Source organism: Mizuhopecten yessoensis, unplaced genomic scaffold (genome assembly GCF_002113885.1).
Source record: "Mizuhopecten yessoensis strain PY_sf001 unplaced genomic scaffold, ASM211388v2 scaffold11143, whole genome shotgun sequence".
Taxonomy (NCBI): Eukaryota; Metazoa; Mollusca; class Bivalvia; order Pectinida; family Pectinidae; genus Mizuhopecten; species Mizuhopecten yessoensis.
Window position 1 is genome coordinate 968,303 of NW_018408901.1, and position 13,352 is coordinate 981,654.

The window sequence follows — 13,352 nt, forward strand, 5'->3', positions numbered from 1 at the left end:
TAAAATGCTTTTTACTAATGCATTCTTATTGACTATGAACCGCATCTGAAAGCAGTTTGCAATTTCAATACTTAAATGAAGATAGTGGTCACGGATGACGGGTCCACTTAATTCATAGAGGAATTTATCTTATGTGTTAAGTCTTTTTACTTTTTAAACTTAGTACTTTAATTCCGGAAAATCGGTATCCCCATTCGACTTCTTGTTTATTAAAGTTAGCACATGCGCCGTTATGTATTCCGGTACCAACTTCCGGAAAGAGATTTTGCTGTATTTCATGTTGCGACTGCAGTAATTCTTCAGAGATTGCAAGATGCCTGAACGTAATACACTGCATGCTATATACTTACATTTATGTGTTATGATCACGAGATTGCATTGCGTCAAACAGACAGTGCATCAGGGTGTTAAAATTGGCAAAATAAGGACGGTCTTTCAGGCTTTCAGTAGTCATTTCGTTGCACGCGTCATTCTGAATAACAACATCGATTTCAGGATCGCTTATCTATACAGATAACTGACATTAAATCAGCATTTTTTCTATAATGAAGTGTGTGGGAGTATTACATATGTAGGGGATTAAGACTTCGTTTGTAGTATGTCAAGAGTTATATTTAGACTGTATGTTCCAGCAAAGGTGTTTGAAATTCTGACTGTAAATTGATCGATAAAGAATAAGGGTACTATTATAAAAAAAGTACTGTCAATTTTTTATATAGTAAAACCCTTATTTTTATATGCTACCAGTGTATCACAGGTGCTCGCATGTATGTTTTGCTTTAATTGAAGATATTGGTCACCCTTAAAAGCGTCTTCAACCGACAACAAGCGTCGCCAGGCAAAATCTTGAAAAATACCAATTATAGTACGCGACATCGGAAGATCTGTTGTTAAAGTGACTATAATACACCACTATACCAATATGATATTTGAAAAATTGACAAGAGTTATGATTAATTGAATATTACGATCGTCGGCGTGGCACATGTGTGTATTAACCTGTACAGTTAAGAAAGCATCGCCAGACAAAATCGTTGAAAATACTAACTAAAGTAAGCGACATCAGAGGATATATTATTTATATGACTTAGATATTAACGTAGATGTTTGAAAAAATGACCAAGTTATGATGAATTCATTTGTATGATCGGCGGCGTAACCCTTGTGTGTGAATTGAATTCAGCAGATCGTAAAGCGTCTTTAGATTTTACCTCTAATGTTTACTAATAAAGTAAGCGACATATCAGAAGATATGTTATTCAGATGACTATAACACACCTATATATACAAAGTTTCAGATTGATATTTGATCAAATGATTGAGTTATCGTGAGGTATTTAATTTTATGAGTGCACATAATATGATATCGTATAGCCGAACACGGTCAGCCCGGATCATATTGCTGTATAAACATTGTTTCACTGACTTGCTGTGATGGTATATCAATTATGTTAACAATTAGACGTCTATGTTACTTTATATTTAAACATTTGCACCAAAATAAATACGTTTTAATTTTTACTTAAAATAATATTAACTTATAGGCGGTTTTACTTTATTAATTTCAGATCATAAAAATTCAATTCAACATAACTCGGGTCAATTTTTAGCTCACCTGGCACGAAGTGCCAAGTGATGGTATAAAGGTGTATTATAGTCCTATTAACAACATATCTTCCGATGTCCCTTACATTATTTGGAATTTTTAAAGATTTTGCCTGGCAATGCTTGTTGTCACTTGGAGACGCTTTTAAGGAGGACCCGTAAGAGCTTCTTTGAAACCCTCAACTGTCTCTGCGCATATCACATTTTCATTAAGCTGGTTCCAATCGAGAACAGTTCGTAGAAAGAATGAATGTTTGAATTGGTTTGACTTGGCGCTAGTTTTACTAATAAAGCACTGAGAGTTATTTGTCACACTTTTTTCAACAATGTTATATTTATACTGAAAGTCTTAATATTTAGTGGCTTGAAATTGGCATTTAGTTTTAGTCGGAATTAAGAAATCTGACAAAAGTCCACAGCAAATCAATCAGCCTGGAATGTATATTGCTCACCTACAGTATTTCCCATTCAAATTCATATCCTAAACATTTTCATCCAGGAGAAATATGTCGCAGTATGGTTCTCATTCAACAATGCCCAAAAATGGCTTTGGGAGAAGTGTTCTAATTTAAATGTATTGAAAATGCCAGAAAGATCATGCTGATGGCAACATCAAATCATGACATTTTAGTCTGAAATATCTTTACTCTCTCCCCTTTAATATTTTTGATCAGGTGATAATCATTTTTCTGAAACTTTTATATATATAATGACCTTTATGACCCTGCATCATCAAATAAAATTTGAGCTGTATCATTGATAGGTTTCTTTGTTGTGATAGCTAACTACTACACCATCTATATCCATGTAAAGGTTAGACAGTCAATGATACAGTGGTACAAATTCAATTCAATACCATCATTAGCATAGATACTGCTACACTTCTGGTCACTATCCATTATTTTGTTAGAACATTTTTTTAACCAAAGACTTTTCCCTTTCCAGGTCAGGTTTAAAATGTAGTACACAGGGCTTATTAGTTAGTTAAACAACAACATGATTTCTTTCACTTGTTTGATTTCAGGGGAAACAGAAGTCTTTTCCAACCCCCTTCCACCAACAGACTTCCAAATAGACGATGAGGATGACGAAGGGTATGGTTTTGCAAATAATCAACGCTCTATCTCAGAAAAAGATCAACCTCAGTTGCAGAGTTCCTATAACTTATTGCAGGGATAAAAGTTATGATAAATCACAAGACACTCGCAACATATTATGTGTAATGTATACGTAGTACTCTAAATGTACATGTCCTTATCAGGTGAATTGGACCTTATGATTCCTACATATTTTGAACTAAATTATGTTCAGTGTAATTTCCATTACCTAGTGATAATCATATAATTTTTGTTTGGACTTAAATCTCCCAATGACAAAAGATTAAAACAAAACAGTATTTTCATTTTGATAAATAACTGTGAGAAACATTTTGTGTATACTGTATATGTACATGTTGCTTACCTTTAATGCATGACAGAATCAAAAGATTTGCTATTAACAATTCTCTGTCCATTTTTAATATTTTACAATTTATTGATTAACTCCATCAACATAGATGTACATAAGTCTGTTTTATCTCCACAGCCATGCTCTTACAAATGATGATTTTAGGAAAATGCTCATGACCCCGAGGGCTCCTCCTTCGGGGTCAATACCACACAGCAGCAGCAGCAGCTCCAGCAGCTCGAGATTACCTAAAATGTAAGTCAGTCATGATACGTTCTACAGTCCCTGTGATGTCTACTTCTTTAGGTCCACCATCAGAGGTGTCACAGAACTGGGCTGGGTAAATGACTTGTGTTACATCACATTAATATATCTGAAGAAGTGTGTTGACTACTGACCAAAAGGTTGAAGTCTGATTTATATTTATAGAAATTAAAACAACAAATTTCTTTTTATGCCTTGTTTTAACAATACATGTTGGTTCAAGAATACATGATATACCTATATCAAATTGTGTAATTCATTCATTGTTTTGAATGTCTTTCAGCCCATTACCAACAAGACCAGAGGAAGATGATGATGATCCAGCTACAAAAAGACGGAAAAAGAAAAGGTAAAGATAAAGTCATTTACAAACGACATTTTTTGCTCGTCTGTAACATCACAAGATGTATATATAATTTTGTTATAAACGTCCGCATTATGGGCACTTTGTTTATGATGTCTTAAGTATGTGTAGTCCATTTATGACGTCACAAATAATATTAATTCGCTGAAGAGCCACAAAATGAGGGAATATATATATGTATGTAGTCTATGGGAAGGGATGGGATGGGATTCTGGACAACAAGATCATATGATTATTGTATATATAATTATTGTTTTGGGAAAATCATTGAAACATTTGATTGTGTCAGAAATATTGTTACATATGCGTGTATGCAAAATAAAATTAATATAATGTCGAGAGATACTTTAAGAAAGTCATCAGTGTCCTTTGAAAAAGATACAACTGGACAAATCTAGAATTAATTCATTCATCATACATGTTTGAATTGGCTCTTGGACATGTGAATAAGTAAAGGATTGACTTTATTTTGAATAACACTTGGAATGGATACAGTACAATTGTTTCATTCTTGTTGACATTTAGTTACTACGCAAAACTCAAACGGTTGGAAGAAGAACGCCAGAAGGAACTGGAGGAAAAATACAGAGACAGGGTATGACTGTGACAGTGAATATGACAATAGTAATTGTATTTGATATTGTAAAATCGTAATGTCCAATGATACAGCAAAAAAAAAAGAGAAAAAAATGAAAAGGTGATAATTGGTCATCTGCGCAGCAAGTCCGTGATGGCAAGTGATGTTTAGGACTAACAGAGAATTTCTCATATGTAGGTATGTTCGAAATGGAAATTCTACATCCGAGGGTGAAATTTCTATATCCCCCTTACCTACATAATGATAGACTTCTCTTCTCCCACTCCTTACCTCAGATTGAAGACTATGCAAACACTCTTTATTAAATTTGTTGATTTTGTACATGTTAGCTAGAGAAACACAGAATAGACTCGGTTAAGATTATACTGAGGGTCCAAATCTATTTAATGTTTTAGCGTTTCATAAACAAAAGAAAGACTGGATGTCACTATCAAAACTAAACCAGAGATACTTAATCTAGTATATATTTATTTGTTTTATAGGCAAGAGAGAGGCGAGATGGCTTTAACCGTGATTATGCCGAGACAGAGATCATCAGTACCACTGCAGATTATCGGGCCGTGGCACCAGATGCAAAGGCGTAAGGAATAACATTATTATAGCTTTGAGTGTATTTGTGTCTGTTTCAGACTAAATGAATATAAAAACCAAATTGCTCAAGGCCTTATTAGCGTAATGACACCTTCACAAAAAAACTTTTAGCTAGTATATCATTAGAGATATTTTGGCCAGACAGAAAATATGTTTGTTTCCTGTTACATGTCTGAAAAAATAGGGTTTTACTCAGGAAGGTGTGTAGTGAGTACCCAGTAGATTTTTTTGTTTTTGTAAGGTTTATATAGAAGAGTAATCTTTACTTTAATAGTACTTTCTTGAAAATTGCCAAAAAACAGTTTAGGGCAGACACATAAAATAAGGGTAGACTGGGTAACCAGAAACAAAATACTTTTTGGGCCTTATATTCAACTCTCAAATCCGTAAACAATTATTCCAGATCTAGATGACCACTTAAGATAAGAAACTCTAAAATATTTGTAAATTTTCTGATGCTTCTCAAATATTTAGTTTAAAAAATTGCTCCGAAAAATTTGTTCAGCTTAATATCACTCTTTGAATAAACTGGGTCCAGTTATCTAAAGTGATGGGTGTCTGATGATTTCAAGGTTGATCATCAAATGTACACATTAAATGACATCATGTACTGTGTACTATGAGATCTTCGTCTAGTGAAACATTCACTCTTCCCCAGTAAAAACCACTTGCCCTTTATTGCTATTGCTATTATTGACTGTCATGTTGATTTTTTCCTCATAAGGGAGGATGAAAGTTACACTGTATTAAACATTTTCCAATGTTCAGTATACTTCCAACATTCATGAGTAAACTATAATTCACCTGCTTCCATACCTTCTGTGAATGAGGGTTTTGGTGATTAAAATAGATATTCAGTTGGAAACCATTATCTTTAATAAACTTTGTCAAGTTTTCATTCTACATTCCTTTTGTTATCTTGTAAACTCTCATGAAAAAAACTTTCATATTAACCTGTCAGTTTAGAAATAAGAGATACAATTAATTAGGGTTATTCCATAATTTATCATATGGGGAAGGTGGGAGGCACCTGTATTAATATATTGTGGATGGTGGGGTTAAAACCAGATCTTCTTACCATTCTTTATAACAACTGTTAAGTTTTTATAGGTGGTGGGGTCTCTGAAAAATTGATTCCCACCACTCTCCAGTGCTTACTTCTGGAACAGACCTCATCAGAGAATGAATAACATACCAGCAATATCCACTGCTGTCTGATACATACCAGGCACTCCTGACTTTGATAGTCTGTTTAAGCTTGGTTCAGCTTGATGTATGGACGTTTAATAGTACAGGTATAATGTTTGATGAACATATTTTTTACTTCTTCAGTGGTGAGAACTATGCAGAGAGAAGAAAACAGCTGATCCAAGAGTCCAAATATCTGGGAGGTGACATGGAACACACCCATTTGGTGAAAGGCTTGGATTTTGCCTTGTTGGAAAAGGTAATTGTCTTTCTTTGTTAATGTTGTATGTTAAACTGGAGAGTTCACGTGTCATTAACACAGTTCTTTTGTCATTCCTCTCATTACCTCAGATGTTAAAAAAATGTTTGTTCAACTAATAAAACATAATGTGAACCATAGTGTTCAAACTTAACGGTAAGCCAATAGACCATCACCATGATAATCTCTGTAGGTCTATTGGAATGATTTACTTCACTTATCATCTTCCCTGTGGAGATATTTCCTTTGCCTTAATGATTCAAAGATGTATAGAGTACTGAGGGGAAATGTGTCCAGTAAAATCAATTATCTTTCTTTAACATTGCACTAATTTCCTTATTTTAATGTTATCAATCATTAAACATTAAAGGAACATTTTCTTGTTCCATGATATCAAAGTTTTACTTTCTACACAAACATTGTACACATTAAACGTGTCGCAATGTTTCAAGACCGACTGGGCCCTTTGTCAAGCTATGACTGAGTGAGTCGATGTTTCTCTAATGCAGTGTGTATACTCTCCCTATCGTTAGGCGAAACATCTCGGGTCGAGTGACATGAAAAATATACAAATTCGTCACATTTTTGTACAGGTAAAAAATACAAATCTCTCACTCAGTCATAGCTTGACAAAGGGACCAGTTGATCTTGAAACGTTGCGACACGTTTAATACGTACATTGTTTATGTAGAAAGTAAAACTTTGATATCACATATTTCCAAACTGATGAATCTTATTGAAGTTCTTGTTCCATGTCTGGTCTATCAAAATTTCAGAAAGTCTATAATGAATCTCAATCACATGAACCCATTTTCTATGGTATTTTGATTCTTAATTCTAAGACTGAATCTACATCATGTATCTGTTTGTGTGAAGAAAATATCAATGGAAATTGTACAAATTCTGAAAATAGTTGCATTTTTGAGGTCAATGTCAGTATCTTTGGCAAGAAATGAACACAATCAAAATATGTACTTTGAAACAGTTAATTTCAAACCATATGCATGAAATCTTCAATTTGTCAAAATTAATTAACCTACACAGTAACCCATGACTTAATCTTTATGTCTATTTGAAGGTGAGGGCTGAGATTCACAGTAAGGAGCGTGAGGATGAGGAAGTCATGGAAATGATTGTGTCCCAGCCTCCCAGTTCACAAGCAGCAGCTCCAGCCCAGACTGACGCCCCAGCTCAGGCACAAGCCCCAGCCTCTGTACCAGCTGCCCTCGTACCTCCAGTACCCAAGAAGTAGGTCGTCATCTTATAAATGGATAGTTAAATTGTTTTTTGATGAGATCAAAGCAAAGCGTTCTTATTGTGTGGAAGTGTTTGAAAACAATGGACTGCTATAAATCAGTAAAGTTGTTGCTAATGTTTTAATAAAATATGCTTGTAAATTAGGTTTTAAATTAGTAGTTCTGTTTCTTTGAAATCTGTAAACATATTCAAATTTCAGAAAATTATATCAGGAAGAAATTGTCTGACCTCACACGTTGCTTTAAGAAATTCATATTCAAATTCATTTAATGATATGCTTGCTAAATTTTGGTATTCTTGATTTCTTCAAAGTGCTGATCTTCGTCATAGGTACCTGATAAAATGTTGCATTGTATGAAACTAAATGATTCATCCTCCTTGAAAATGTCATGTATTGAATTTAAAAATAATCACGAAATAATTGTAATCAAATTGATTCTTGTAGAGAAGATAAAGAGGATCCAGAAAACCAAATACAATTCAAGACAAAGATGGGTATGTACAGTATAAGGATTATGGTTTTGTTTAAGGATTCTTGACCAACTGCACTGGTTTTTAGTCCCCCACCGTTTCCCGGCATATCTTCTATACTATTTTACCTGGAGTTACGAGATTTGGTGTACCAGATTTGGTGTACAAGGACGTCTTGGGATGGCGGAGTGCAAGGATAAGGTCACTGTGACTTTGACCTTTACTTTTGAAAATGTTTGTCTGAGGCATATCATCTATACTATTTCACCTAGAATAACCAGATTTGGTGTACAAGGACATCTTTGGATGAGGAGTGCAAGAAGTAGGTCACTATATATGACCTCACTGTGGCCTATGCTTTGAACAGTAGTTACATCCTGATATAAGTGTACTGTTTGTTAAATATAGAAATCATTACTGGTGGGGGACTATGGATTGCCTTGCAATACTTTGCCTTGTTGTGTATACAATAATCTTCCTTTATAAATTTCCTTTGAAATATAACTGCAGCATAGTTTGCATTGGCCAGACACTTCCATTGTTGAGATAGCTCAATTGTCTAAAGCATAGTTCAACCATCTGAAGTCAGAATTTGAATCTTAGTCTAGTCCTGCTGAACTTTTACGCTTAGATTATTTTATATTTCATCTTCATTATTTTTTCAAAAAGGTCCTGCTAAGTATGGTTTTTTTTCAGATTGATTTCTCAAAGCAAATGTCATACCAGAAAAATAACCAGTTTGCGATGCGTAGTTACAGTTTTTGGCAGTGGTACGGGGATCTCCGAGGTGCCCACAGATAAATTGACTTTGTTACAATGGTTTATGTGTTTTCAATGACAAAGTTTTTGAGGATTGTAATTTGTTTAACAAGAGATGAATACAGAAAAAGATGTCTGGACCAAACTTTTAAGCAGCTGAGAAATGAATATGCCGTAACTAGAATTTGTTAGAGATTTGTATTCAGCAGATAATAAGCATGAGTGTGTAATGTTTATTGTAAATATTGTATTATTAATTGTGAAACTCTTGTTATTAATTGCCATCACTATACATGATGTAATTTCAGACATATTATTGTATGTTGATTGCATCAGTGTACAACATGAGTCATAGTCCCTTCAACCCTTTCACCCCTTTGCAACTTTAGTAGACTCTACCATGCTTTAATCTGGATGAGTCCATTATGGTCTACAGTGGTGAAAGGGTTAACTCGGATAATAATAATTGTTACAGGGTTTTATGGAGCTCTGATAAAAATAAAACAGGAAGACATTTTGAATGGAAGAAAAAAATGTGAAATCAGTTTCAACTAATGCGCTTTCCATCACAGTTATTTCCCTTCACATTTAATGCGATAGTAATGGTATTTACTTGATATTTTTCAGGAAGAAACGTTTACAGAATATTGTTTAAAAACAAGCTACCCGAGAGGAATGAGTTGTTCTTGCCCCGGCGCATGGCTTATGTTGTGGATCTTGAGGATGAATATGCAGATTTGGATGTCCCCACAACAACCATCAGAAGCAAGGCTGACTGTCCAAGTTTAGAGGTATAGCTCTGACAGATACAGATTATCTAACCTGTGTTTCATACCAGCATGTTGCATCTCTTTAATAACAATAAGTTAAGTTCATTAAATGTTCCTGTACTCTATGTGGCATTCATATTTCCAAATAACGCCAACTAAAAATGGTTCAAATGTTTACATAATAACTTTTCCTTCAACTGTTTTTTTGTATTAAAGTGAAATTTCCTGCTGTAAATGTTTGGAATATTTACCTGATGGAACTGCATATTGTTTAAAAGAACACATACCGCCTAACCGGTATTAACATTTTCTAGAAGCACTCTGACAGTTTGAAGATGGAGTTGCTTTTTTAAAAAGTCGCAAAAATGATTTGGCAATGCATGAATTAATGGTCCTGTGTTATTTTCAAAGTCGTATTTTTTATCATCTGCTACTGAAGAGTAAAACACATGATTAAGGTACCCTTGGTATCTAGCTCTAGGTCATAGTAACAAGATTTACCAATAATTTTGTATGCAGTATAAAGGTTTTTACCCTTTTTTTTGCCCTCCATAACGAGGGCAAATTTATTGTGATGGGGAAAAAAAAGATACTTCCATGTCAATGCCATTCAAAATTGTAGGGGGGGATGAGGACTAAAACTGGGGAACACAGATGGGCAAATACTTGACTTGGTGAAGGACGTTTGGGGTACAGTACAAGCATACATGTCATATATGTTTTCTGTGTCTTACAGGCCACCACAACTCTGACCACAAACGACATTGTCATCAACAAGCTCACTCAGATCCTGTCCTACCTTAGACAGGGCCGCAGGGAGAGCAAGAAACTCAAGAAAAAGGAAAAAGGTCAGTTATAACAACAGTGTGAATGGTCTTTTTACAATTCAATTTGTAATACTATTACCTATATTTGAGCTATGAAAATTAAGGACAAATCAATATACACAATCAGACTTTAGAGTGCGGAGGACAGTTTTTGTTTAGAAAAAAAATAAACCGCTTTATAATTATGCAAAGTTTCTTTTGAACACAATCAGTAATTGAAAAATTATTTTGCAAGCTTTTGAAAACGTCTTGTATCCTTTGCTAAGCAAAAAATACAAATGACTGGTGTTTTGACTCTAGTGTTATGTGGACGTATTATCTCAACATTATTTTGCCAGCTGACTTTACTGTCTTGTCACATTGGGGCTTAAAAACAAACTAAGCATAGATTATCCTGAATCTCATTCTGAAAATAAACCACTTGTCTACCATGATTGTCATATCAAAAGGGATATAGCGATACTATTAAGACAAAAACATGAGTATGATATATTACTTGAAATGTTGCTTGAAAAACATGTGTAAGATTTAAAGAATGTTTTGCCAAGATATGTTCAAATATTTCTAACTTCATTTTGAAGTAGATTTGTGGAAATATCGACCATTAAACCGACTATTTCATACAGCATAACATTCATGATCTATTTCTCAAATTTTAGTTTGTTTCAACTGGTCTTCAATAATATCTATTAACGTAAAACTCTTGTTTCAGGGAAGTTGAAAGAGGAAGATAAACCAAAGGAGAAACTGCCTGGGGCTGATGACAAGTAAGTGACATGACTTGTGTGACCCTTCCATCCACAGTTATTAGTCCCCCACTGGTTCCCCTGGGGGGACTATAGGTTTGCACTCCGTTCTCCATCTGTCCCCCCAGGAAGTTAGTCAGGGACATATCTTTTATACTGTTTCACCTGGAGTAACCAGATTTGGTGTACAAGGACATCTTGGGATGGTTGAGTGCGGAGTGCACTGTGACCTATGACTAGACCTTTGACCATAACTTTTGAAAAAGTGTGTCCGGGGCACATCTTCTGTACTATTTCACTCGGAGTAACCAGATTTGGTGTACAAAGACATCTTGGGATGACAGAGTGTAGAGTGCAAGAATTAGGTCACTGTGACCTATGACCTGACTTTCATCTCTGGCGATTATCTTGAAATCAAAAAGACCATTTTTTTTAATTTGACATGATGATAGACTGTGATGTGACATAGCCTTATATATGTTGAAAAAGTTTCTAAGGTCAAGGTCAGCGCTAATAAAAATAGACCATGTGAGATGGGGTACAGTCAGGCTGATGACGGGCCCTTGCTGTCTAGTCAATGTTCTAGTTTACGCCATCTTCACCATTGAAAGTCAGTGCATGTTCAACAGATGTATTTATTGTTTATAAATATAAATGCCTCAAAGACATCTAAAAGTACCTAGAATTATGTTTCCGTTAGAAATTCTTTTACTATATATAAGTTTTCACTGATGTTGAACGTTTGGTATTATGTTTGTTTAACAGTATATATGCTGATGCTGGCGACTATTTGCCAAGTGTTTCCAAGTCCAAGGATAGGAAAGACAGGCGAGATCGAGGCCGGGAGGATGAACGTGAGACCCGAAGAGACCGTGAATACCGTGATAGAGACAGGGACAGGGAGCGTAATCGTGACCGTGACCAAGGGAGGGACCAGGGTAGGGACCGGGACAGGGACCGCCGTGACAGAGGAGACAGAGGGGATAGGGGTGACAGAGAGAGGGAGCGAGACCGAGGACGAGACCGTGAAAGGGAGTCGCACCGTGACCGTGACCACAATGCGCACAGAGGAGAGAAAGATGAGAGAAAGAAGAAATCATATTTTGAAAAACCGTCTGAGGAGGTATTGTTGAATACAATTTTATTTTTAAAAGTGTTTTTAAAAATTAGTAGGACAAAATTAATTTATTAGAATATATCACAAGAACTATTTAAATGTAAAATATTAAAGATATGTTATTTTGGAAAAGGAATTTAATAGTTTGAATATTGAAAAAAAATCCAGGTTGACCATGACTTTCTAAATGAATTGTAATCCATTTGTAGAAGTTTTTTAAGTACATCTCGTTTGAAAAACACTGTTTTTTTGTAAATCTTACTTGGATTTGTTTTCAGGATGAGGAAAAAGTTATGCCTGTGACAGCCACAGAGATGGTTAAGACCATTAATGACAGGTTCAAGGTGAGAATAAATAGTTCCCCACCAGAACTACTGGAGCATCACTTCCTGAAGCATATACTGCCATCTGTAGTAGCCATATTTTTTTTTATGAGAAAACCTCTTAGGATGGCAGAGCCTCTTGTACTTAAAACTGGGTGTCGTGCCCCACTATACACAGAGTTATGGTTCTTTGTGAGTTTTGCTATGGATTGTTCACAACATTTTGCAGAATGCAGTGTTAAAAAAAATGCACTAAATATTAAAAATGGAACCGAAAACATGCTCAACATTTGATCGCCACCTCAGGTATATGCAGGCGGAGAATTAATATTTTACAATAGTTTAAAGATGGAGTTTTTGATATACAGTGCAACTTGACACGAAAAGGAACAAAATTATTTGGTCAGATGTCTACCACGATATTACTGTATACCTGGACACTTTCGCCCAGTCAAATTTTCTACCTTCACTGATATTATCCATTTTTGTGCAGTGTTATTTTTCGCCCCTTATATATTGTTACAATGACTGGTATGTTTACTTATTAGCCCACCATCATCTGATGGTGGGCTATTCAAATCACCCTGCGTCCGTGGTCCGTCGTCCGTCCGTCAACAATTTTTTATCGGTATTTCTCAATAAGTACCAGAGGGATCTTTCTCAAATTTTATATGCAGGTTCCCCTTGGTCCTTAGCTGTGCAGGGCAACTTTTGAGACTGATCGGATAAACAACATGGCCGACAGGCAGCCATCTTGGATTTTGATA

General features: G+C 35.2%; 1 protein-coding gene across 1 annotated transcript in view; it reads left to right on the plus strand.

The window, feature by feature from the left end:
* The first annotated feature begins 217 nt into the window (after window positions 1-217).
* The window catches only part of LOC110466715 (protein Red-like), a 19,905-nt gene continuing 6,770 nt past the window's right edge, over window positions 218-13,352 (plus strand). The window contains exons 1-14 of the mRNA XM_021523424.1: window positions 218-323; window positions 2,630-2,699; window positions 3,190-3,306; window positions 3,599-3,664; window positions 4,205-4,274; window positions 4,760-4,857; window positions 6,201-6,315; window positions 7,394-7,563; window positions 8,018-8,067; window positions 9,430-9,593; window positions 10,309-10,420; window positions 11,112-11,166; window positions 11,911-12,268; window positions 12,541-12,606. Of these exons, the coding sequence (XP_021379099.1) occupies window positions 314-323; window positions 2,630-2,699; window positions 3,190-3,306; window positions 3,599-3,664; window positions 4,205-4,274; window positions 4,760-4,857; window positions 6,201-6,315; window positions 7,394-7,563; window positions 8,018-8,067; window positions 9,430-9,593; window positions 10,309-10,420; window positions 11,112-11,166; window positions 11,911-12,268; window positions 12,541-12,606 (1,521 nt within the window). The 5' untranslated portion in view covers window positions 218-313. The remainder of the gene's footprint in view (window positions 324-2,629; window positions 2,700-3,189; window positions 3,307-3,598; window positions 3,665-4,204; window positions 4,275-4,759; window positions 4,858-6,200; window positions 6,316-7,393; window positions 7,564-8,017; window positions 8,068-9,429; window positions 9,594-10,308; window positions 10,421-11,111; window positions 11,167-11,910; window positions 12,269-12,540; window positions 12,607-13,352) is intronic.